This window comes from Camelus dromedarius, chromosome 17 (genome assembly GCF_036321535.1).
Source record: "Camelus dromedarius isolate mCamDro1 chromosome 17, mCamDro1.pat, whole genome shotgun sequence".
NCBI lineage: Eukaryota > Metazoa > Chordata > Mammalia > Artiodactyla > Camelidae > Camelus > Camelus dromedarius.
Genome location: NC_087452.1, coordinates 43013792 through 43038431, shown reverse-complemented (window position 1 = coordinate 43038431; position 24640 = coordinate 43013792). Strand labels below are relative to the sequence as shown.

The 24640-nt window shown below is 44.1% G+C and overlaps 1 protein-coding gene across 18 annotated transcripts in view; it reads left to right on the top strand.

Annotated features, from left to right (window-relative positions):
• ARPP21 (cAMP regulated phosphoprotein 21) overlaps window positions 1-24640 on the top strand; it is a 151266-nt gene that overhangs the window by 98697 nt on the left and 27929 nt on the right. For all 18 annotated transcript variants that reach the window (XM_031469884.2, XM_031469881.2, XM_031469883.2 and 15 more), the window contains 2 exons: window positions 911-1171; window positions 5235-5361. In XM_031469884.2, the coding sequence (XP_031325744.2) occupies window positions 911-1171; window positions 5235-5361 (388 nt within the window). The remainder of the gene's footprint in view (window positions 1-910; window positions 1172-5234; window positions 5362-24640) is intronic.

Sequence of the window (24640 nt, the reverse complement as noted above, 5' to 3'; positions counted from 1 at the left end):
CTGATGCCTGTTGGCTGCCCTGGGCTGACTGTGACAGGGGAGGTGGTGTGTGAATGTCTTATCCCAGAGCATTGCAACCCCTCTCCAAAATAATGGTTTCCGTTTGGTCATCTGTCCATGTTCAGTGTGTCCGCAACCTGGTACCCTTTTAATAGTTTATGAGTTAAGCAGGAATTGTATGTCCACAGAGGGAGAAGTCAGGAGCACAGAGACACATGAACTTGGTGTGAGGCTTTGGGAAATATCTTAAAGTCAGTGTCCACATGGTGACCATCATCACCCTATGCTCCTAAGATACAGATGTTCCTCTGGTTTCCTGATCCTCCCATCCCCTCTCATTTCCCCTCCAGGTACTGGGTCCTTTTGGACCACAAAAGTGAACATTTAATTTCAGGCCAAGCCAGTGAATAAATATTCCCTAATATGAGAATGAAATCCCACCTGGCCTGTTGGCACCAGTCTTGACTCCATTTTTGAGGCAGTCACAGGCGGTACAAGTCCTCCTGCCTCCTCCAGTGGGCAAGTCCCGGGGTTACCGCTGGGAGGAACCCCAATTCCTCCCGCCTCCTCCAGTGGGCAAGTCCCGGGGTTACCGCTGGGAAGAACCCCAAGTCCTCCACGCCTCCCTGTAATCCCAAGGATCCCCAGCCCCAGTGGAAACATAACAACTCGTGTCTATTGGAAGAGGGAGATGTGGGTCATGATGTCAGCCGTCTCTGATCCCCGGGGTGATTAAAATCCATTGTCTCCTGTTATGTTCTCTTGTGCTGGACGGAGAATGCCTTTGTTTTGCTTTTTCCAAATGGTACTCCCTCCTCATCCCCCAAGGACGAGCATGTGTCCTGTGTCTGCCACTCCCATTCCTCAGCCTATCTCGCTCATGTCCTGGTTTCTTTCTGTGGCTTTGCAGAGGGACGATGTGGCCACGCAGTTTGGCCAGATGACCCTGAGCCGGCAGTCCTCCGGAGAGACTCCCGAGCCCCCGGCTGGTCCTGTCTACCCGCCGTCCCTCATGCCACAGCCCACCCAACAGCCAGCCTATGTCATCGCCTCAACAGGCCAGCAGCTCCCGGCGGGGGGCTTCTCAGGCTCCGGACCGCCCATCTCCCAGCAAGTGCTCCAGCCCCCTCCCTCACCACAGGGCTTCGTGCAGCAGCCTCCACCTGCACAGGTGAGTGCTGCTTCTCACGCCCGGGACCCACAGCTCATTTGTGGTGCGCGTTCCCCTCTCTTTCCACATGGAATTATCACCAGGCCAAGCCGTCTTGCCCTTCTGGTCTAGATGGATACCCCCAACCTGCAGGACCCAGTCTGTCCTTTTCATCAGTTGTGCAAAGTCTTGGGTCTCCGAAAGTAAGTTTAATGAAGCAGAGCCAAGTGGCCATGGTACCTGGGGAAATGTGCCCTCTTCCAGGCTCCTGGTGCAGAGACCGTAGGACAGCAGCCCCTCCTGCGATGTCTGGCTCACCCCAGTGAGGGAGGGAGAGCCCGCTCCTGGGGGCTTTCAACTGTCTCTTGCTGCTGCTCTGGAAACGTGTTGTTTCCTTTTTTTAATCTGTTCATAAGCATTTTCCGGAGCAAACCCAGTGCTGTACCTTTACACTCATTCCTCTGTGAATATAAAGGAGGCAGCCAAGCCCCACCCCTGTCCTTTCCCCAGGGAAGGCCGAGCTCACGTGTGCGCTCTCAGGGGGTCATTAATCATATTTAATTGACTTGAGCGTGTAAGACACCACAGATCACTGATTTTTACTGCCTTCTCAAAGACTGATTGTGTGTTACTCTCCACTGCCAGACATCTCTGGGGCTCTCCTGGGTATCCCTTGCAGAATATTGCAAGTGATTACTGTCAAGATGTAAAATGCACAGAGGCGTTTTCTGGTCCATTTTCAAGGCATGCATAACCCCAGCAAATTCCGTCCTAATTATGAAATATTGCATCGGATGAGCTGTTTAAAGTATAGTGTCACCTTCATATCATCTAAGGCACTGCCTTAACATCTTGAATAAATTATTTTCTTTTCCAGCCATGCAAAACCTTCCACCATGAAATGATTTTCACCCAGTTGTTCATTTAACGTTGAGCGATAATTAACAGTTCATCTTCAGTTGCCTTCTCTGTAATGTGGTAGTGTCACTGGTAGGATTTAAGGAGATGTGAAAAATCATTTTAAGTTACAGGAGAAAGGGCCTTATTAATATATTAATTATTTTACTAATAAATATTTTAAGGTTAATTACTGAAAAAATAGTTTAGCTCTTTTCATCTAAATAGCCGCTGAATGTTTACCCTTTTTTTTTTTTTTTTTTTTGCTGTCAAAGAGAAGAGTTGGCAGAATGTTTAATTGAAGGTTTTTTTAAAAAGATGTCTTTCCTTGATCAAGGAATTTCAGTATTAGTGCATGTGGAAGCAAAGACAAGTCAGAACCCTAGTGTGTCTGCAACAGAAATGCTTTCATTCCCTTTTCAAGAGATTTAAAAATGGAGGGAAGGGGGAAAAAAGACAAAACAGATGTCCGTGGTTTGTGAAGAGCCTGGACATCTGTGAGCTACTTTGTAAAAGAACCACAGATGAAGGTACAGGATGTCACCCCTAGTGATTTTCAATTTAGTGAACATTTAAAAATTTGATTACTCAGCTATAGAAGGATGAAAAGAACACTGGAGATACAGTCCAGGGACATATATGGGAATATGTTCAACTTACACAGAAAACAAACCAATTTAATAACCTGGAAGGTCCATTTTGTCTGACTTGCCATGTTTGCTTTCTGAACGCCCGCTGGAAGGGTGAAGCAGACCACACAGACCAGGCGAAGAGGGATTTGAGGAAGAGCAGTGGGAGAGGTGTTTTTTTTTTTTTTTTTCAGTTTCTTCTCCATTTATTTCCTTTCTCTCCTAATCCACTCGTTTTTTGATTCTCTATGTTTTAACATAGTCGTTTGAAGATAGACATTTTCTCCCCTTTGGGGTGTCCTTACTCCTTTCTTCTACCCGAATCTCCTTTCCATCCTGATCCCCTAAGATTCCTCTTAGCCCACCTCAGCCCCCTCAGCTGCAGGGGGGATGAGGGTGGACCCAGTGCCCGTTTCCCACCTGCTGCGTGTAACTGGGGGCTCTGATTCCTGGGAGCCGGCCAGTGCTTTACCTCGGAGAGGTGTCGGGCGCAGGGACCAGACCTCTAGCACAGCCTGTCAGGGCATCTAAGGAGGTAGGACCAGGAGGGGGAAAGGAAAACAAGAACAAAACAAAAAAACAAAGCATTAAAAATGAGGCGCTCTCTTTTTTTTTTTTTAAACAAGGAGTTGTACTCATGTCCAAACAACTGATGTTCACCAGGAAAGGTTGCATTTCCGCTGTTCCCCACCCCCGGACGTACTTTTGTGTTTCATATTGAATGTTCAGAGGAGAAACCAAGGACTGGCTAACACGTCGATGAGCTGGTATTGAATAAAGACACAGTTTTCCCTAAAGGAACAAAATGCTTTTCTTCCTAATAAATATATAAGTATGATGCTCATGAGTAAAATAGTTAATAGTTGTTTTTTTTAATTCTTAATATTAGGAAGTATCTGATGTGAAATGTAGTTAACATTTAGTGGCAGCACAGTTTGCCAGAGGACCACTAAAACATTACTCCAGAAATATTTCGGTTTTTATTGTTACAAGTTGTTTTACAAAGAAAAGGAGGAATGGTCAGATCGCATCACTGGGAACAACACATGCAGTAGGTGGGTTGCCAGATACCAACCCGGGTTTGCTCTCGACTCATTCAGCTTCTTACTCTGCGGTGTGTTTAGTGCTAGTCGGGATTACGACTGGGAGTGATTCCGCGGGACTGTCCAACCACTGACCTACACTGACAGTCTTCTCTTGTTCCTGCTCTCTTCCTAAGGCAGGAAAACATGCTACCTCTGTTTCAACAGTAAGATTCTGGTAGGAAAGTGGTTCCTATTTGACATGCACATATCAGAAAATAAAACAGCCATAACAGTCACAGTTCGGAAACAGCTGGCTGTTCTTACTGTAAGCATATCACACGTGTAGGCTGTGTATTGGCACGCCTCTGCTTACACATTAAGGAAGGTGATAGAAGAAAAATTAGAGCCTGGGAAATAAAAAGTAAAGAAATAAATAACTGATTAGTAAGAAAATAGCCTTAATGTAAATGACCTGATGCAGAAAAGAAAGTCCAGGTCAGGAGGCATTTGCTTTGAATCTTATTGGAAGTAATTAAAATATTTCCAGCCATTCTCAGTCATTAGAAAGCGACAGAAGGTGACATAAACTATTTTTAATGTATTTCCCTCTTTAGACTGAATATCCTTTTTTTTGGATACTGGCTACGTGCCAGTCACTCTGCAGAGTGCTTTGGAGGACTTGCCCATGTTTCATAACTTCATTCTCTGGTTCTTTTAGGCTGGAGATCAGCAGATTTCACATCTTACCTGTGCTTCCAGTAGAAAAACGATTCAAGTTAAATTATCATATTTAAAGCTATCATAAAAATTTATTGCTGTTGTAGATGACTATTTCATTCACTCTTTTTAAAATAATATTTTAAAAGTTTTTTTTCTTTGGTTCTCCCCCCCAACCCCAACAGAGGTACCAGTAATTGAACCCAGGACCTTGTGCATGCTAAGCATGTGCTCTCCCACTGAGTTGTACCCTCCCTCTTCATTCACTCGTGTTTCATTTAAAAAGCAAAAAATTCAGTGCTTTAAAACAACCACCACTGTATTGCTCACGTCGAGGTCAGCAGTTTTCACAGAACTTGGCCAGGATGGCTCATCTCTGCACCATAGGCGGCTTGACCAGGGCTGGAACATCCCAGGTGGCCTCATTCACGTGCCAGGACACTGGGGTCACCCCTTGGCTGGGGTGCCTCTGTTCCGCACACAGCCTCTCTCTCCAGCTGGGGAGCCCGGACCTCTTTTCCTGCTGGCTGGGCTTCTCTCCTCGAAGAGTGGGAGCTACAGGTCCTCTAAGGACCGGGCTTACAAGTCTCAGAAGTCATCATTTCTGCCTCATGGCGTTGATCAGAGCCAGCTCAGATTCAAGGCTTTGGGAAGTAGAGTCCCCTCTCCATGGAAGCAGTAGCACACAGGCATGGTGGTCATCACTGCAGCCTTCTGTTAACCACCTTGTATCATAAGATGACAGTGTATTTCATGTTGAAAAAAGTGTGAATTTCCGGTTCTCATCCCCTGCCTGTTGGACCCTTTCTTCCACAGATGCCTGTGTATTATTATCCGTCCGGCCAGTACCCTACCTCAACCACGCAGCAGTACCGGCCCATGGCCTCGGTTCAGTTCAGCGCTCAGAGGGGCCAGCAGATGCCGCAGACAGCACAGCAAGCAGGTACTTGGACTCTTGTGTCCCGTTCGCTCCTCTAACCCAGGTACCCTGCGCATATCTGTCAGCCGCCCTCCTCGGGTGAGTACCCAGGCTTGGCAATTGAAATCGGCTCCTTTCCCTCCTCCGGAGAAAGATAACGGAGCGTTTGGTTAACTCGGCGGGAAAGGAACAGGTCTGGTGAGGTGCCGCCCACGTCACCCCAGCATCCCAGGCATGCATGCTGGACACAGTCTCCATAAGTGATTTTGGGGTCCTTAGTGTCTTTTTAAGCAGGGAGATAGCCGCATCCCTATCTTCCCAGTTCATACTGTTCTTTGTTTTTTTTCCTTTTCACCTTAAAGAGAATCCTCCCCGGTTCCCAAGCCTAGGGGACCAATTGGGTTGTTTCTATACCATCCTAAAAAGCACTGTGTTGAGAAGAAGGCCACGGACACAGCAGCCCGTGTCCCCATGGAACACGGACTCCGAGGCTCCCTGTCTCCAGGGCCACACGCCCCACGGCGCCGCTGTGCAGTGGGAAGGGGGGCCGATGCACTGTACGAGAGTGAGTAGCAGGTCTCACAGTGAACCGGTCTCTTTCCCTACTGTGTCACACTCCTGACGGGACGCCGCGCCCCCGGCCGCAGCAGGAAGCCAGCGGGGCTGAGGGGCCCGTGCTAGGGAGAGGTCTGTGTCCTTCCCGCCGACCATCCGGCGGGGGAAACCGCTGCCAGTCCCACCGAAGACCCCAAGCGGGGGGACTCTGCCTTCCGTAAGTAGGGCGTTAGAGCGTGTCTCCCGCTGCTGCTGGTCCGGCCTGGTCCGCCACCTGTCTTCTGACTGCTGCACTGAATAGGTGTATGTGCACACATATGTGCGCATATGTGTGTGATCTGCACAGGATATGTGCGGTGTTCATAAGCTGTGACACAAAACGCTCTCCTTACCAAGGATGAGTGCCAGTAACCGCTGGGAGGGCACTGATGCTGGTGCTGCTGGCATTGCGTCAGATGGAGGCACCCCTTCATCCCTCTGTCTCGTGCATAGCTGTGTGTTCTTTTGTTCTTCTCAATGTTTACTTCAAGTCCGTGGGAGAAGAGAGTCGGAGAGCAGCCAGCCAGACTCTGTCTTGTTTCAGCACTGTATTACTTTGGGAAAGAGTATATTTTTGACCTCTGAATTGACTTGACACTTTTACAACAATGACGGCACAAAAGAATTTCTAAGTGTTAGTTATTTTAAGACAAGCATTTGGCCATGTTTTCTCTGATTGTTGGAAAATGTTACTATCTCGATTATTCAGATGGTCACTGCTGTCAATTTAGAGATGCACTCTAGCAACATGTTTGCATTCTGAACTGTCTTTTTTTTTTTTTCCTGCTAGTGTTTATCTGAGAGTTGATTAATAATCTTGTAGCTGTTGGTCCAGAGGGTATAGCAGAGTTTTCCTTTTGGTTACCAGTGCTTTTGGAAAAAGAAAGATGCCGATGATACCTAGTCATAATGATTTCTTAGAACTTCATATTGCGTCATGGTTTGAGAGTTTTCTAGAGGATGTGTCAGGCTCATGTTAGAGGAGAGTTGATACACAGGAATGCAGATGTGCTGGAAGCCACTGTGCCTGTGAACTCTGGGTCTGTGTGAGCGGCGATGAGAGCTGGATGAGTATGTTAACTGGCGAAACCCCCCACCACCTTGACTGATGTGTGTCCACACAAGGGACAATCCATGTGACCTTTTTTTACTCTTTTTAAAACACTGGGAGTACTTCAGGGGTGCAGAAGCCACCCTCCTCAGGGAGACCTAACTGGGGGCCACGTGACAACCTGGGGGCTTTGCCTTGTCCCATGCCCCCACACCACCAGGGAGCCGCCACCCCAAGGTGAGATAATGACACATAATTAGAGGAAGGCATTCTAAGTCAGTATCTTGCCCAAAATGGAAGCCAGTGCTTCAGATGGCAAGGGAGTGAGTGGCAGCTACTGCGTCGGAGGGGGTGGGGTGGGGGCCGAGGAGGGGAGTCCGGTACCTGCACAGTGTCTGCCCTGAAAGTGACTTCAGGACACATGTGCAGACTGAGGCCTCTGAGCTCCGAGTGTGTGACCGCCCCATCCGGCAGCAGGCCCTCACATCCCCCTGCGGTTTCCACTTCTGGCTGAATTTGCTGAGTATTTGGAAGGCAGATGGTGTCTCCTGATCTCACTGAGACCCACCTCTGCCAATAAAATCCAAGGAACATAGCTCAGAGATGGCCCTGTGGTGGTGGAAGGGACACAAACAGCGACTTCCCACAGGGACGTAGTGGAGTTATTTGGAGGAACAACTCTAAGTCAATGGACTAGTTCATAGAAGAAAGAGCCTCTGGAGCCTGAGTGTTAGCCAGTTTATCATAACAACATAAACACACTTACTAGTTTGGCCTTTATTTACTGGCATGGATGACCATCTGGAAACTAACATGCTGTAACTAAGCCAGCACGCCCACGTTACAGGGGCGGATAACCTTTCATTAATTATTCAAGTACACAGTTTGGCTCAACAGCAGAACAAATCGGGAACCTGGACATTTGCCTCCCGACTCACATGGGCTTCCATGTTATTTTGCAGAGCTGGTCAGTAACAAACGGCAAAGAACAGCTGAGTTGTTTGTGCACAGATCGCACATTTGGAAAGGGAAAAAATAGAATTCCTTTTGGATCTATGTCTACAACTCCAAATTCCCTTTTATGTTTGACTTAAAAGGCAATAGATATATATACGGCTTCATTCTTGGCTGTCCCAAATCTTGGACAAGTCCTAAAAGCAGCAAAAAATGAGCTTGTAAAATTCTATATGCTTCCATAAATGGGCATTTGGTAATGAATAAATCCTGGTTTTGGTCTTAGAATAATACTGGTTTCATAAAATGAATTAGGAAGTGTTTCCTCCTCTTCTGTTTTTTGGAAGAAGTTGTCTGAAATTGGTATTCAGTCTTCTTTAAGTGATGGAATTCTCCAGTGATTCTGTCTGGGCCTGCTTTCAGAAACAGAGTATTTTTTAAAGTATTATTTGAAGATAATGTGTGGAGCTTTTAAATTATGAATTCATTATGGTTATAAGACAAGACTATTCACGTTATCCATTTCATCTTTGTTGAGTTTTGGTAGTATGTGGTCATTGAGGAATTGGCCTATTTCTTCTGAGTTGTTAAATTTATGGGTATAAAGTTGTAGTATTTCTTTATTTTCCTTGTAATGGCTGAAGGATATGTTGTGATATCATGTTCCATCCTGATATCAGTAATTTTCAAATTCTCTTATTTTTGTAAGTCTTGGCAGATATATCAATTTTATTGATCTTTTCAAAGAACTACGTCTTTGTTTCATTGATCTTCTCTACTGTTTTGTTTCAAATTTATTGATTTCTACTCTTTATTACTTTCTTCCTTCTGCTCAGTTTAGTTGTCTTTTGCCCCACGTTCTGTCATTTTTTTGAGGTAGGAAGTTAGATGATTGATTGTGGGCCTTTCTCTTTTCTCATGTACGGATTCAGTGCTGTAAGTTTCCTTCTCAGCCCTGCTTTGTCTGTGCCCCACATATCTTCATATGCTGTATTTTCAGTTTCATTCTTGTGTATTTTTTCTTTCCTTTGAGATTTCCTCTCTGACCCGTGGATTCTTTAGAGGTATGTTATTTAATGTGTAAGCGTTTGGAGATTTTCTTGTTGTATTTCTGTTACTGGTTTTAGACTCATTCCATTATTGTCAGAAAACATACAGTGTATGATTTCAATTCTTACAAAACTGTTGCAGTTCATTTTATGGCCCAGGTTATGGTCTGTCTTGGTGAGTGTTCCTTTAGCAGTTGGGAAAAAATGGGTATTTTGCTGTTGTTCAGTGGAATTTCTATACATGTCAATCAAATCCTGTTAGTTGATTTTGTTGATCAGATCTTCTATAATTTGGCTGACTTTCCGTTACTACTTCTCTCGGTTACTGAGAGGTGGATATTCACAACCCCAGCTATAAGAACTTCCTGAAGTCCTGAAACAAACCTCAAGACAAAGGTTGCCCCACCATATCCCTGAAGTCCAAGAATGGAGGGAGACTTTGAAATGATTTGGAGCATGTTACCATCTGGTTCCTTTCCCAAATAAATAAGAAATGCTTCATTTCCTAAAAGAAGCTAGAAACATTCCATAGAAACAGTCTGGAAGGCAGAGGCCCCCTACCCCATCACAGTGTGGTCTGGGTGAGCTGCTTCTGTAAGCTTCTGCCTGCGTTTCTCACATGCCAGACGTTCAGCCCTGTTGCTTAATGCCAGTAATACGATGTTTAGGTGTGGGTAGAAAAATCATGTAGGGAACTGATGACAACAGACAGAATATAGCAGAAGAGTCTGTGTTCTCAAATGTCTTGAAAGTAGAACACTAGGAGGAGAACGTGGCTTCCGAGCAGAGCAGAAAAGGGGAAAGACACGAAACTTGAGTGACCCTTAGATGAGACTGGGTTAGAAGTGCAGTGGAACGTTTGGTGTGGATTCGGGAAACTGAGGATGCTTCTCACCTCTGCTGTTTTACAAATCCCATTCTCTTCCACTTCTCCCCACTCCCAACCGTCTGCCAAATGACTCATGTTGGGTAAAAACCAGTTTCACAGCATAAAAATGACTGCAGAGAGAAAGGACCCCTCCCAAATGTACTGTTTGATTTGACATTATTTGTATTTCAGGCATAAGTCTCATATTTCATAGTCAGCATATATGAGCTTATGGATTATAGCTAGCAAGCATTTAGAATTAGCATGTTAATGTTTACAAATCCAAATCTTGATAGGAAATAAAAACAGCATGATTCTGCTACCTAGCAGGTACTCATAGGTGCTGAGAGAACGAATACGATGTGTGCCTGATTTTATGTCAGCCTGCACGTGGAGTGTGTGTTTGTGGGAGAGAGAAGAGATTGTGTCAAAGTTTAAATCATGAAATGAAAATCTCTCAGCCATCCAATGTAAATTTCAAAGAGAGCAAAACTGTAATTAAATGTTATGAAATCAAGTAGAAAGACGCCTTACCAACCGATCCACACCAACAAGTGAACATACACGTTTTTTCCAAAGTTCAAACACCCAGGGACCCTGTCACAGGCCCTTTGGGTCACTTGCAGGGGTACAGTGTGTTTGGATTTGCGTGTGCTTCGTGATATGGGAATTTCTATAAATTTAAAGTCCCATCAAAAGTCATTTCAAGTGACTAGTTTTGAAAGTGCTCTGACAGCAGGGACTAACCAGGCCCTGAAAATCTCCTCAGATCACCCTTTGTCCGTGTGATTCTTTCCTTCGGTCATTTTAGTTGCTGTCTGAGTGCACGGCAGTGGAATGGACTGGGGGCGTCCCTGGCGGGAAGGTGGGCTCATCTGTGACACGTGTATGTTTGAAACTAGACCAAAGCCTCTTCTCCTTTCCTGACAGGGAAGCACGGAACTTCAATAAACAGCAGAGTGTTAGGTTTTTGTCTTTTAGGAGAAATATTTCTTGTTGCAATAGCATATTGTTCATAATAACAGCTCCTAGTGAGAAAGAAGTTTATTGCCTCTTTAATGTTGTTCTGAAACACATTTGGGATGGGACAAAATGTACCTTAATGGAGTCTATAAATTTATTTAACCTGAGCAGTTGAGTAAACTTGACAGTGACTCCTGTATTTTCAGTGTGACTTATTAAGCAGTCAGTGTAACTGAGAGGGGTTTTATCTTTAAAAACCTTTTTTCCTTCTTTGTTCTCAGGATGATATTCCTCACCTTGACTTTTCCTCTCTTAGGATGGGCTGAGATGGGGAGTGGGAGCATCAGCAATCAGAGCTAAAGAAAAAATTCGGTACATGAGTGTGACCAATAAAAGATGCTCATTTACAGACAGTGGGACTTCCTCTTTTTATCTGAAATTGTCTTCCCCAAATTTGATGAGTCTTTTAAAAGGTGTATTTGTCTAATTACCCTACATAAAATTTCCATACATTTTAATATTTAAAACCCCATTAATCTCTGATTTTCTTTTTTTAGTTAGAGAAAAGATGTATAGCCGATAATCACTCAGAGAAGCAATGCAAAAGTTTTTTACACTTGACAACTCAGTGGAAGTGATTGCACTCTGAATGTCTGTGTTAGTATGTTACTAAGGGCAGAGGGGTAAATAGTCAGAGTTACACAAGGATTTAAGTGTCTGAGTTCTGTTAACATCAGTGGAAGTCACATGGATAAATCCTTGTGGAACATGCTGTTCTGAAAATATTAGCCTGGAAAAGGTTTCTATGGAAATGTTCATGTGTCTCTTTCATTAATTAGTCTAATTCTTCCATTTGCAGAAATGGGAAGGAGAAGTATTAAGCTGGGATCAGGAGAAAGGTTAACACTATTAGGAGCTAGAATACATTAATTATGTTATTTTTAGGTCTGAAAATCTTACAGGTTCCCCAAAACAACAAAGATGGCTAGGTTCCCTCTGTTCCCTTGGAGGTTCTAAAAGAGGGCTTATTCAACGTGTTTGAAATAGTTGCTTTAGCATTTTGCAATTTTATGTACCTTTGGTGTCGACACATCCATTTACTGTGCAGTTAAGCACCACCAGGATGCGGAGTAAAGGCAGGAAATCAGACAGGCCCCAGCATTATGTTTCCTTTGTCATCTGCAACAGAGAGTGGACAGCATGGCTTGTTTAAAAAGAAAAGGGTTGGATTAAAGATAAGAAGGAAAGAAAAGTAGCAAGAAAAGCATACAAACACATGTTTTTTGAAAACTCTAACATCATTCCTGCGTAGTTTTCCTAAGAGAATCTGAACGCATTAGAAAAATCCAAAGAACCCAAACTGCTTGTTCCCACGTGCTAGATTTGCCTCATGCTTTAAACCAAAGTCAATTAAAAGAAGTTAGGCTGTTTTGTGCCAAGAGTAGTCTTGACCCTCCCTCTTGTTTTTCTGTTCATTTCTTGTGAATTGGTTGCCAACAATTTCTGCTGTTACCTGTCACCTAGATCTATGAGTGACCTCATTTTTCTTTAGAAACACTTTTTTAAAAATTCCTCATGGTCTCCATTTCCTTCCCCTCTCCAAATCTGTTTTCTTATTTTATTTTCTATCTTTAATTCTTAACTCTATATACGTTCTCTGGACACCCCCTCTCTTTTTTTCCTTTTCCTTTCTCCTTATATTAAACAAAAATTTCACTCCAAGCTCTGGGTAGTTGGTGCTTTTCATCTCATGTTTTAGTTGTCTGCATTTGCCCCTTTATTTTAATTTATCAACCTTATTTTTTTTTTCCATTCTACACCTTCCTCTCCACTAGGAGACAGAAGACTGCATTCTTCCAGAGACATGCACAGTCTAACATTCAAATGGCTAAGAAGAACGTGTTGTATTCTCCTCACATAGAACAGGAAGAGTTCCAGACCGTCTTTTGTTCTCGTTGCTATCCCTAGGGTCAGCGTGAAGTTAATCCTCAGGGTTTGTGACTTCATTTAGAAATCTGTAGTGGAAAAAAAAAAAAAAGGTATAGAGCATCTTGAATTATGTTATCTTTATCTTGCTTCCCAAATTCAAAGCTGCCACGGTACCCACAGGAACAACAAAAAAAATACAGTTAGGCTGGTGTTTAAATGTGTCATTTCCAAGGGGTTCGCTATTACCTAAAAATGTTGGTGTTTTTCTAACTTTGAATAGAAAACAATGTGCAGAACACTCACGTTAAAGGACGCTACCTCCAAAGGACATAGCCCTGAAATAGGTTGTTCTTTAAACTTCTTGCTTTCCACTGTCTTCAGACGGTGGCTGTTTTCTGTAGGGACACCAACATAAATTCAGCAGAACCAGTCAGCCTGGATTCACTGTATTCACCGATTCCAAGTTTGTCCCCTCCCCAGACCATCAGCATAAGAACAAAATTTTAATCACTCCCTCCAGCTCTGAAATGCCCTTCTGTCCCAATGACGGCAGGTAAACATGATAGTTCTGGGTCCAGGCAGGAGTGACGATCAATCACTCAGGAAGCCTGCAGGATTGTAGGAGCCTCGTAAAGTTGGTAGAATTCTAAAGGAGGCACAGTGGCTCACGTCCCCTCCTTAAAACAGACGGGGGTCGCGTGCTTACAAGCAGGGTCACTAATCGATCCGCTGGTTACAGCACGATTCCACGACAGAGGCGAGTCTGCACATGTGTTCACTGGAAGAGCAGGGCGCAGCAGACTTCACACTTCGCACTTCGGTTCCTGTTCACGTCCCTGAAGCCACCCCAGGCCCCCTCCCTGCCTCCATCCAGGCCCGAGTCCCAGGTGTCAGCCTGCCTCCCCTGGCTGCAGCGTGGATTTTGCTGTCCTTCCCAGGACTGCCACCCATCCCTACCTGCCTGCTGACATCCTCTCCCTGGTTCCCACACCACTTCCTGGAAGGCACCTGGAGACTCATTAAAATGGCATTTTTAACGTTCTCCCAGATGCTCTTGCTCTGTCGGGTTTTTTCCTGTTGTTTTTGTGTTTGAAGTAGGTCCAGAACCACTGCACTTTTTATGAGCCATTGGGTGTCCTAACTGTTTCAAGAATAAAAAATAAGTGGCAGAAAGAGGAGTCAGAATAAAGCCAAAAGCAAAATCCATGCAGGATACTGGACTGGAGTGCGTATTTCGAGGGATTGTAAGAACAGGCGGTAGGATCTGTCCAAGCGGGTTTGCGTGCCTTTTTTCCCCCAAGGAAAACAACTGGTAAACAAATATTACTCTAATTACTCATCTGCGAGTGGACAGTGTTAACTGGACTGCGTGGTATCCTTTATAGAGGTCAGAGGGCTTGAGGCTCTCTTTAGTGAATTTTGATGAAATTTCCACCGTTGAGACCAACTAGATCTATCTGGTAGGAAAGGCTCAGTTTTTACTGGGGACGTGAGTCAAAGAGAGTAATCCCAGGACAAAAAATACATCAGAGAGTAAAGCTCCTTCCTAGCTGGAAACTGATGCAATCGTTAGCAAAAAGAGAAGACAGTTATTTTGCGTGTATAACTTTTTATAAATTGTGAGAATGACATAATACTTACAGCAAAGGAATTTGGGGGGGAAATATACAAAATTTCCATGCTAACAGGACGATGATTTTTTTTAAATTTTTGTCTATTCTTTCTGTTTTTGAGCTTATGTCTATGCATGTTACAGGCACATACTTGTACTGGAGTCATAAATTGTGCCACCTCATTAATACAGCATTCTTATTTCTTGAAGGCACCGTATTATTTTATACTTGGGTGCAATCTGATTCTCCTAACAGTTCTGTGACATTGTATTTTTAAAGAAAATTGTGTTTGCAGTTGACATGCATGTTTAAATACAAAAAATTCAGAATAGTCTATAAAACCACTGCTAGGACTCGTAAGTGAATTGAACAATGTTACAGGATATGAGGACACAATATAGGAATCATCGTGTTTTTATATACTGATGGCAAACAAATGGAAATTTAAAAACTCAGTTTGTAATGTGTGGCATAATTGTAATAGCCATGAGTCATTCCGCTCCCAACCTTGTAGTTCTGGGGGGCCTAGGACCTTGCCTCAGTCACCCGGGACCACTCAGGGGAGCCCCAGACACCCCCAGATATCTTGCACGGTAACAGCCATTATAACATAGAATGTTTCCCAGAGCAGCCGCCGCACTCCTGGTTTCCTCCTTTGTAAGAAAGTGTTTGTCAGGGAATAACTCAGGCCTTCCAGCCTCTCATTTATCTGTCTTCTGTAACTGCCATATCCCAGGACTATTTCATAACAAACTGTTGTTACTGGCTTCACTGTTCTCTCCCCAAACAGGGACGACTCCATAGACGTTCCAGGGTATTTCTCCCCCTTCTGTCAATTGCTTTTGTCTCTTTGGTTTCCCATTGTTGGAAAACAAGACAGCATTCAAGGAGCTCTCACTCTTTGAGGTGGAGCCCACCTCAAGTGTCTCTGTGGACGGGCCACACAGAGGAGACAGTTTCCTTGGCAACAGGACCGTGGGGAAACAAACGACATGGCAACATTGGCTCCCCACCCCCTCCCTGGCGCCCGCGGCACTGCGTTGTCGGGCACAGAAGCCGCACTTGAGACAAGAGCCAGTCGCTGCTCCAGGTCCGTTTGGCCAGTGGCTGCAGGGCCCCACTGCCAGCCGCTTGCTCCGTTTCCTCATCAGTGAAAACAGTGCAGCTGTGACATGGGCATTTTTCCATTATTGCTTTTCTAGACACCTAAATAGAGAAAGGGAAATCGGGTTTTAAAAAGTCTGTGTGTGTGTGTGTGTATGAGATTGTCCACATGAACTGAATTTAAATGACTGGTAGCACTTATTTTTACGCTTACTTTTCGTTCTGAAATTTGCATAGTAGGTGTTTTCTGAACTCCGGCAAGATTTAATGGCATGTTTGGTGACTGGGGTGTAAATTAATGTGTTCCTTTGGCAGCACCTGTGACGTACTTCTAAGGGTACTTCTAAATAAGCCCCTGTAAGCCTTTCTCCCCCTCTTAAAAATGGCAAGACAAATATAAGCACATGGATTTATAAATAGGTGAAGCCAGGGAGTCTAATTTCAAGACATCATTCAGCAAGTGTGGGGACCAACCAATGTGATTTCAAGTCCTAAGCCTTTGCTTTGCCCTAGGAAATCAATAAACCCCCATCAGTCAGGATCTAAAACTCAGCCTCTTCCCAATGCACTTTCTCTCTCTTGTCTGAATTTTTTCCTTCCTCAGAACAATGATGGAGAATATGTGCATAGCGTTGTTGATTTCTAAATTATCCTGCTGCTCCGTTTGTCGGCTGTTGCAGGGTATGTCATGTGCGGTAGGTTTTCTCTTCCTTTTCCAGGTGATCGACACCTGTTCAGCTTGGAACTTTAGGAACTTAAAAGTTTGCCAATGGATTTAGTGTCTCTTATTCAGGGACAAATTCTCAGCACAAGTAGCAAAGATAAGAGAATTAGGATCCGCCCTTTTTGTGTGTATGTGGCATAAACACCTGGCATTCATCTCTCACCCTCCTGGAGGTTCAGAGTCCAAGATCAGGTTGTCAGCAGGGTGGTTCTTCTGAAGCCTCTCGCCTTGGCTTGCAGAAATCTCCCCATTCTTTTTAAAGTCAAAGAATTGAAAAGAAATATGAAGTCCAGAAAACCTGTGCTCTTTGCCGAAGAGTTCTTGTAATGTTGACAAGATCCAGCAGCACGTTGGATGGCTTTACATCCCGCGGCTAGAATTAACCAGAACAGAAACAGCCACCCTCTGTTGCTTTCCATTTTGAGCCACCGTAATGCTGCAGGAAGCACATTATACCTTCAGGAACTAGACGGCTTCTATTAAACATCGCATCGTACCCGCGTGTGTTTCTAAGTGGAGATTAAACACCTGAAAAGGACGTACCAGGATTTGTTCAAGAGGCTGTGAAACACAGAGACACCAAAAGCTCTCTCTCTCTCTCTTCTTTCCCCGCCTCTGTCGTTGCGTTTGCTGCTGGTTTGTGGTGACACTAACTGACTATAAATTATGTGAATCCGTAATGCCAGCTCTCGGCATCCTGCGAGCTCTCTTCCTGTTCCAGTTCGCACTGGTGGCCCTGAGGGTCTGCGGGACTGTCGGGAAGACTGGCTCCTTGAATCCCATACATTTGCCTGGTGGTGACAGCCAGCACTTGTACAGCGACAACTGCCATCTGGCTCCTTCTGCTAGATTTGTAGCGGAAGCCTCTGCTGGGTACAGGGGGTGTGAGAGTCTCCAGGCAAGCCAGAAACTCTTTGAAACCACCACAGACGGCTTTATTCTGGGAGCTAACGGGCACGGGAGGAAGAGCAGGAAGCAGAAACATAAATCAGCTGGGGGTTGATGTCTGCTGGTCTCCAAGGGACTTGAGATGAATTTCACTGATTTATTAGGACCATATTATGTAGCTGGACCAATTTGGGAGCGTTGTAAAAGCAAGTTGAAACTAAAGGCATTAACGTCCCCATCGTGAACCTGTGGGTATTAGCTCCTCTTCAGGAAAGGTGGTGACGTGATGTAAACGAGCGTTGGAAGAACGCGCGTTCATCATTCTTAAATCACTGTTTCTCAAGAGGTGTTCTGTCTGCACCAGGGTGGAGAGGGGAGCTTCTAAAAACTGCAGAGTTTCCTGAGTTGCTGAGAGCTCGGCCCCCCTTCTCCCCAAGGAGCACTCGAGCACTCTTTTTGTCGGGAGGGTGCATTTCTTCAGTGTCTTTAAAAGCTTTCTTCTGTATTTTAACTAAGTGCAACCGGTTCTCATGCTCAGATCAGCTTTTCCAAAATGTACTCTCAAGCAATTACTATGCCATTAATATTTAAGAACCACTGCCCTAAAGCCCATCTACTTTGAGAATTCCTCTGATTTTTCTTTCCTTCTCTGTTCTCTAAAGAAGCCTTGTGGGCAGGCATACCATCGGGTTCACATCGGGGGCAAGTTTCCTTCCGCGTCTTCAAAGATGTGTATGTCTTCAGGAATGCTATCAACGCAACAAATGTTCGCTTTCTCTGTGTTTAGGGATGTGTTCAGAGACGGTGAAGACGAAGAGGTGGCTGTGTGGTTGGGGTAGGCAAGGGACATGAAAGAAGTGACATCTGGCCAGCAGTTTTGATGACTTACAAGGCAAAACTACCTATAAACCAGCCGCACGCCCTCTGTGCCTGCGTGGGTGTGTCTTGTTTGTGAGGCAACGTGAGGCGGCTGCAGAACTGCTCCCAGGAAGTCAGGGTCTTTCTGCTGGAGAACAGCCTTCCTGCAGCCCCTGCTTCTCTCTGTGCCTCGACGCCGTCAGCAAAGTGGGTGCTGTGGTCTAGTCTGCTTTTAAAGAGCATGTTTTAATCTTCTCTAAGGGAGAAATAATCTAAGAGGAATTAAGAACCAGTGTGATTTTTATTATCAAATGGTGGATAGTGGAAGCTGAAGTATCGTGGGTTTCCTGTTGGTGGAGCCTGGAAAGACTGGCACCACGGCCACCAGAGATTTTCACGTTGCAAGCAAGAACTTTGTTCAGGCCCATCATGAGTTCTGTTTGTACAGGTTTAATTTCCATGCGGTTCTGGAGTCGGGCGTTCATTGATATGGCACGTGTCTACCCGGCCCCTAGTAGGGCCCGGCAGACACCCAGTGATGCCTGGAGACACACTGAAGCCACTTGCATCGTCCGTCCACAAATCTACTCGAATCTGTTGTGATTTTACAACGTGTTGAAATAACAAAGAGCTTTTCCAAACATGGAGCCCTCAACACCAAAGTCAAAATCCATGGTAACTGCACACCCACCTGCACATACAGGCCCAGGGAATGTAGGTCATTATTCTGATGTGTAAATTTTTTTTTAACTCCTAAAATTGATTTTACTGTTACACATAATGTTTTCCCCAAAAGTTAATTGTTATTTCTTCACATATTTTTAAGCTAAAATTACGGAGCTGTTCTGCTATGGGAAAGTTTTTATATGTGTTGGTAAGCAGATAGACTCTGCTTTGAACACTGTGAAAACGGTGGTGGTGCTGGTAAGGAGGTGCTGATGTTATTTCTCGGTGTTTACTTGTTTTCTCTTCTACGTTCGATCACTAATGATGGCAACAGGCCCTGTGCACAGGTGTGACACTATTCACGTGTGACACACGGCTGTGATTCTCTTGTGTTATTAGTATATTGAACCGTCAGTCTGAAACTTTCAGGTCCTCATATGTTTTCTCTCATTAAAATGTCATCTTATGTCTGATAAATACCAGATTCGTCGAAGCCCAAGGGTTGGGGAAGGAAACGCCCCTTGACCTCTCCCTGCCAGTTGATCCCAGTTGTGTCGATGTAAACCTCACAGAGCAGGCACACGGTCTATGTTTCTGAATGAACAAATGGCAAAGTTTTCCAAGATAATAAGGCCAAGTGTTGGAGAAGATGGTTCTAGGTGTCTGATTTAACTCTCGTTTAAAGAGCTGCATGTGTTGGGGTTTTGTGACGTCTTCATTTAGCCAGAAGTGTAAAACCAGGTTTGGCCTCTGGAGCCAAATAAAAGATCGACGAGCATCGATCCCCAGGATCACTCAGTTCCAGTGGGGAGAGGTCATCGCTCCTCTGTCCCTCGAGGACTTCTCTGACTAAATGTTACTGAGTCTACTGCTCAGACAGACCAGGTTCTCAGAAATTCTTTTGAAATACTTTTGAAATAACGACTGGAGAAGTGAGTCAGAGGACTCGGTAAGAGACGCAAATACAGCACCCAACAAGTGAGACGCGGCAGAGGAGAGCCGCGCGGACACAGGTCTGAGGTGAGTGGTGGCGTGGCTTTCTAAGCCTGTGATTACGCAACTAGGGGCAAGCAAACCTATCAGAAGGCCTCAGATGTAATTAACTGACGCACTTCGGTTGGATTAAAACCCCAACGCTGCTGACTGAGTGTTCTCACACTTGCATCATTCCCGCCCCCTCCCCCAGGAAGGTGGATGCTGGCATAACCTTAGGACAGCTCATCAGAGAGTCAGCACCTTGGTGTGACTCGAAATCCTGTGGAGGAAACCCTGCCCAGAACGGCAGATTGTGCCTCTGAAGAAGTTGTTTAAAAGTCTGGCTGTATGAGTAGCACCACCTGCCTCTCACTGACATGCCCACAGAGGGTGAGGGGTGGGTGGTGGCTGTCTCCCCGACCCTGCTTTTCCCTGCGTAGTCACGTCCACGAGGGAAAAGAGCTCTTACCTGATCCTGTGGAACCACATGGAATTTGTCCAGTCACCAAATGGTAACCCAGCAGTTCTGATTCGGTGATCACAAGTCCTTCAGGGATCACCGTAAAATCTAATAAATTTTACAGAAATGAACATAATACACTTACCCTGAGTCTGAAGTCGTAGCTGACATCAGCAAAAATTTGGAGGCCTGGGTAGGGGCAACCCTCAGTACCAGTCCAGGAATCATGTGTTAAGTGGTACCCTTTCCACATTTTTTTGTATCACCTTCTAATATTTGTGGAAACACTCAAAAATTGTTCATTAACAGTAAAATTTTGCCCATGACTATTTTGTAGACCAAACAGGATTTTCAGAAGAAGTTGAATTGCTAAAGGTGACTAAAATAAAAAGGTAACATTTTTAAAAAATTTAACCTGTTTTAGGAAATTAAATGTTAGTGTCTGCTCTCGTCCCACGAAAGAACACGGTAGAAGTTTTAACCTTTGTTGGTAAGCTAAGGAAATATAAGACTGATGAAAAAGAATGGTTGCGGTCCCAGTGAAACCTCTCAGATATACTTGTCAAGAAAAATTAGAGCTGTTTTATATGCTTATGTTGCATGATGAATAATGGCATTTTTAGAACTGTTTATTTTTAATATCGTGGCTTTGATTTTAAAAGCTGGTGGCTTGCACTAGAGATGAAACAGTTGTGGATGGGACAGTAGTGTGGGAGCAGATTTCAGCACGTCTCTTCTCTGTGGATTCCTTTTTGTTTTCTTTCCAAGGGCTAATGGATGCCCTCGGTTTTCCAGGTTAAACTTGGACCTTGAGGTGGTTTCCTCCATGCGTCCCCATGGCAAGATGGCAACGTAGGTAGAAGTCAGGAATTGATCTCAGAAAGGGGCACACCTGCATCCCTAACTCCAGGTGACCCTCTCAAGCACAGTTTTCTTTGGTCACAAAAGAGGTCAGTAGGAGTAGAGAAACACTGAGCCACAAAGGGTCCTTAGATAATGGGTTTTTTGGGGAAGGGGGTTAGTTTTCTGTTTGCCTATGTATGCATTGTGTTTTTCTAAATGGTTGTAGAGAGATTAATGTGAATTTACCACTGCTACTAAAATATTATGATTCTCTTGTTTGTATATGAACAGTAGAAATATATATATATCCACACACAGAGAAATATTTGTACATACATACCTAGGCATACACCTTTTTGTGTATATTTTTATAACTACTTATTGGGTTTCAGCAAGGAGTTTAACACTCATTATTTCCAAAACCACTTCACTTCTCACGATCTGAAGTAACTGTCTTTGTTCTGTTGGTTACATACAAATCCACAACATCAGAATTGAAAAAGAAAATGATCCTTTTAAGTAACTGAACTTAAGTTTTGGGTAGAAATTTTGAGGAAGTAATTTCACTTTTCCCACCTTGCTAAACAGAGTCTATCACTGAACATAACATTGTTCTTACCCTAAATATCCCAAGACTGTACTTCTTTTTGCTGATTTACGTGTGTCAAAATCCAAGCAGGATTGCCTTGGCCCCGTTTTTTTCTTCTACTCTGATTTGGGTTGAGAGAGTGGTTACAGAGCTTGTTAGAAACGTGTCTGAGATTGATTCTGAGTGATAAATATGAAGCTTAGCTAGGAACGAAAAGCTTGGGGTTTCGTGCAGAAATGCTGTAACATGTGGTTAGCAGGGGCCTCTCTTTGGCCCTGGGTCCTTCTGTTTATCACATAAGTGAAGCATCAGTGCCCTGAAAATTAATCACCGCTCCTCCTTGTCACCTGGGCAGAGCTGAGAGACAATTTTGTGTGCTTTCTTGCCAAGAAATAAAGCTCAGCCATTCCAAGAAACAAAGAGGTGACATCAAAATGTAAATGAAAGTAGAGTGCTTTCAGTGCTTATTAAATTAATTGAGTGTAAGTGGTTTCCTCCTACTGAGATCAAAAATGAGAAAGATGGCAAAGATAAAAATTAGTCCTTTAAAATAGATTGGCCTCAATAATTATTACACATACATAATTTGTCCTGTGTAATGGAATATTAGAAAGAAGAACTGAGAAGTTAAGATGACCTGGCTTCAAATCTCTACCGTTTATAGCTGTGTGACCTTGGACAGGTTTACCATCTGCCTCAGTGTTCTCGCCTGTATAGCGACGATAATCCGGGGACCAGCTCATCGGTGTGATTCATGCAGTGATGAGAGCAGACGGCTTACATTGTTGGCACTAAGTGTTTGATGCATGGGTCCCGATGACTCTGGGTACCTCAGTGAGCCTGGGGAAGAAATGGGCACTGACTCTGAAGACTTTCTGCACTAAAGTACCTCTTTACTACGTAGAGGGAACATCTAAGCTCCAGTGCAATGAAATGTTCCATTCATTGATCTTCCATTAGGAATTTAACTTTCTTGGTTTTAAATGCTTGTTACATAGCTGGAGTCATTTTATCATTATTATTATTATTATTATTATTATTATTATCATTATCATTATCATTATTATTTAAAGAGGAAACTGGGCATTTTGAATTCTTTGGTAAAATATAGATACATGGCTCTGTCAAGTTCCATCCTGGAACCCATTTGTAAATCTCCCCCAGATGTGGTTTTAATGGCACACATGCTTAAGCTAATGTTGAACACAGTATGAGGGTACCAATCTCTTTACTGATTCAAAAAAAGAGAGAGAAGCTTCGCCATTAAAAAACAAAAACACTATCACAAAATAAAACAATCAGCCACTAATTTGTCTCTTTGCCTACCCTAGATGCCACTGTGGGTGAGGGATTATCATGGAAAGCACATCCTTGCTATAATTTGGAGCCTTTAGGCATTGGATGTGCCAATTGCCTTCACTTGGATCTGGTCTGTAATTTATCACTGGAGTGTCCTACCCTGCTCAGATGCGCCCTTTGTGGGCAGAGGCAAAGCTAATACACTTTCCAAGTGTATTTGAATTGCTTCAATAAATCACAGCTGCCACTGTGAGCGGTTTTATCATTGCCACAACAGTAAGTTATCTTCATGCTTTACAGACGCAATGCTCTCGAAGACTTTTATTTGTGTAAATTGTAATGCATCATAACCCATTTCCTAAAATGAAATTTAGGAAACTATATATATATATATAATTTTTTTAAGATGCAAGGAAATATTCCAAAGAAACCATGTAGGGTCACCAAGAAGTGGGGAGTTTTTCTTTTGCTTGTTTTTTATTAGCAATTTATTGCTTTATTATTACTATAATGATGTGCACATCAAATGCTTGCAGGAGGGGTTAAGCCTGATTTAGCGCTTTACTGCTGCAGTGTCTCAGTGAAGCCAGTCTGCAGAGAAATAGCACAGACCCAAATGGTTCCTGTGGGGTCTGCCAGGCATGGGATGGAGGAACCTGACGTAGCAAATCTCCATCTCTATTGACAACTCTGTTGGCAGCCAATCCGGTAAAGCAGGCTGCCGAGTCAGAGTTTTTGCCAATGGTGATCTCTAGAAATGACTTCCAATTTCCTCTTTTATTTCACAGTGACCGAACCCGAGTTCAAACCTGATTCGAACCCGTTAGGCTTCTGAGAGGGAAAATGTATTACATAACAGTATTATGCCCAAAGTTCCCAACGAGGGAAACATAACCTCATTTTAATACTATTTTCAGGACTCTAATCAGCATGATGGACAATAAAGCGTGTTCTTTTTTTATTGGCTTGACTGAATAACTGCTAAATATTTATAAACTAATTTCCCATCACTCCTTCCGTGATAAGAAAATACTTTTTGTTTGTAATTGCCTCAATAGCTCACTCCAAGCAGAGAAAACGTCTGTAGAGAAGCCAGGTTTCATAATTAGAAACTAATTTATTTGTTTCGAAGCCAAGTGCTTCCCCGTGCGTATTACAGTATTTGAATTAGCCTTAGTTCTTTCTGTCCTTATTATCAAGAGGGGACTTACATGTCCTGCCATGGAAGTTTAGATTTTTGCATCCGTCTCTTGAAGTTTGCAATGCTGTTTATTTTATATCAAAGTGCCCACGAGCCATTATTAAGAACGTCATAAACCCCTTCTTTTTGCCTATTACAGGGTCTTTACACCAGTGTTTTCCATCCTCTCCTTTCCTGGTTCCGTGCCCACCAGGTCTTAAACATCAGCGTCCACGGCGGCCTCAGCCCCCCGCCCCCCGCGCCGTCCGCAGTTCCCTCAGGAGGCGCGCCGTGCGTTTCATCTTCCCATTACTTCCATCCGCTTGTAGTTCCAGGCCCCACCAGATGCCTCCTTGCCTCTCTGGTGCCTCATCCAGGCAACGCCCCCGCCGCCCCAGCTCCAGGCTCGTGCGCTGCTGGACACCCGCGCATTTGTGCGTGCTGGGCGGGGAGGGGGGTGCGTGTGGAGTTAGGACTTTCGACTGCTTTAAGTAGATAGAGTCTCTCTCTCTCCCCTTCCTACTTCTTTTTCCCATTCCCTTCTCTTTGAATTCATGGAAAGGAGCTAATTTCCTGTTCCCCAGAATGGATTCAGTTGGCAAATTCTGCTCCAAACAGTTAAAGCAGAAGGAGAAATAGCATTTTTGGAAGATGTGTTAATTTCCAGAAAATAGGGGACAGTGCCTAACACTGAGA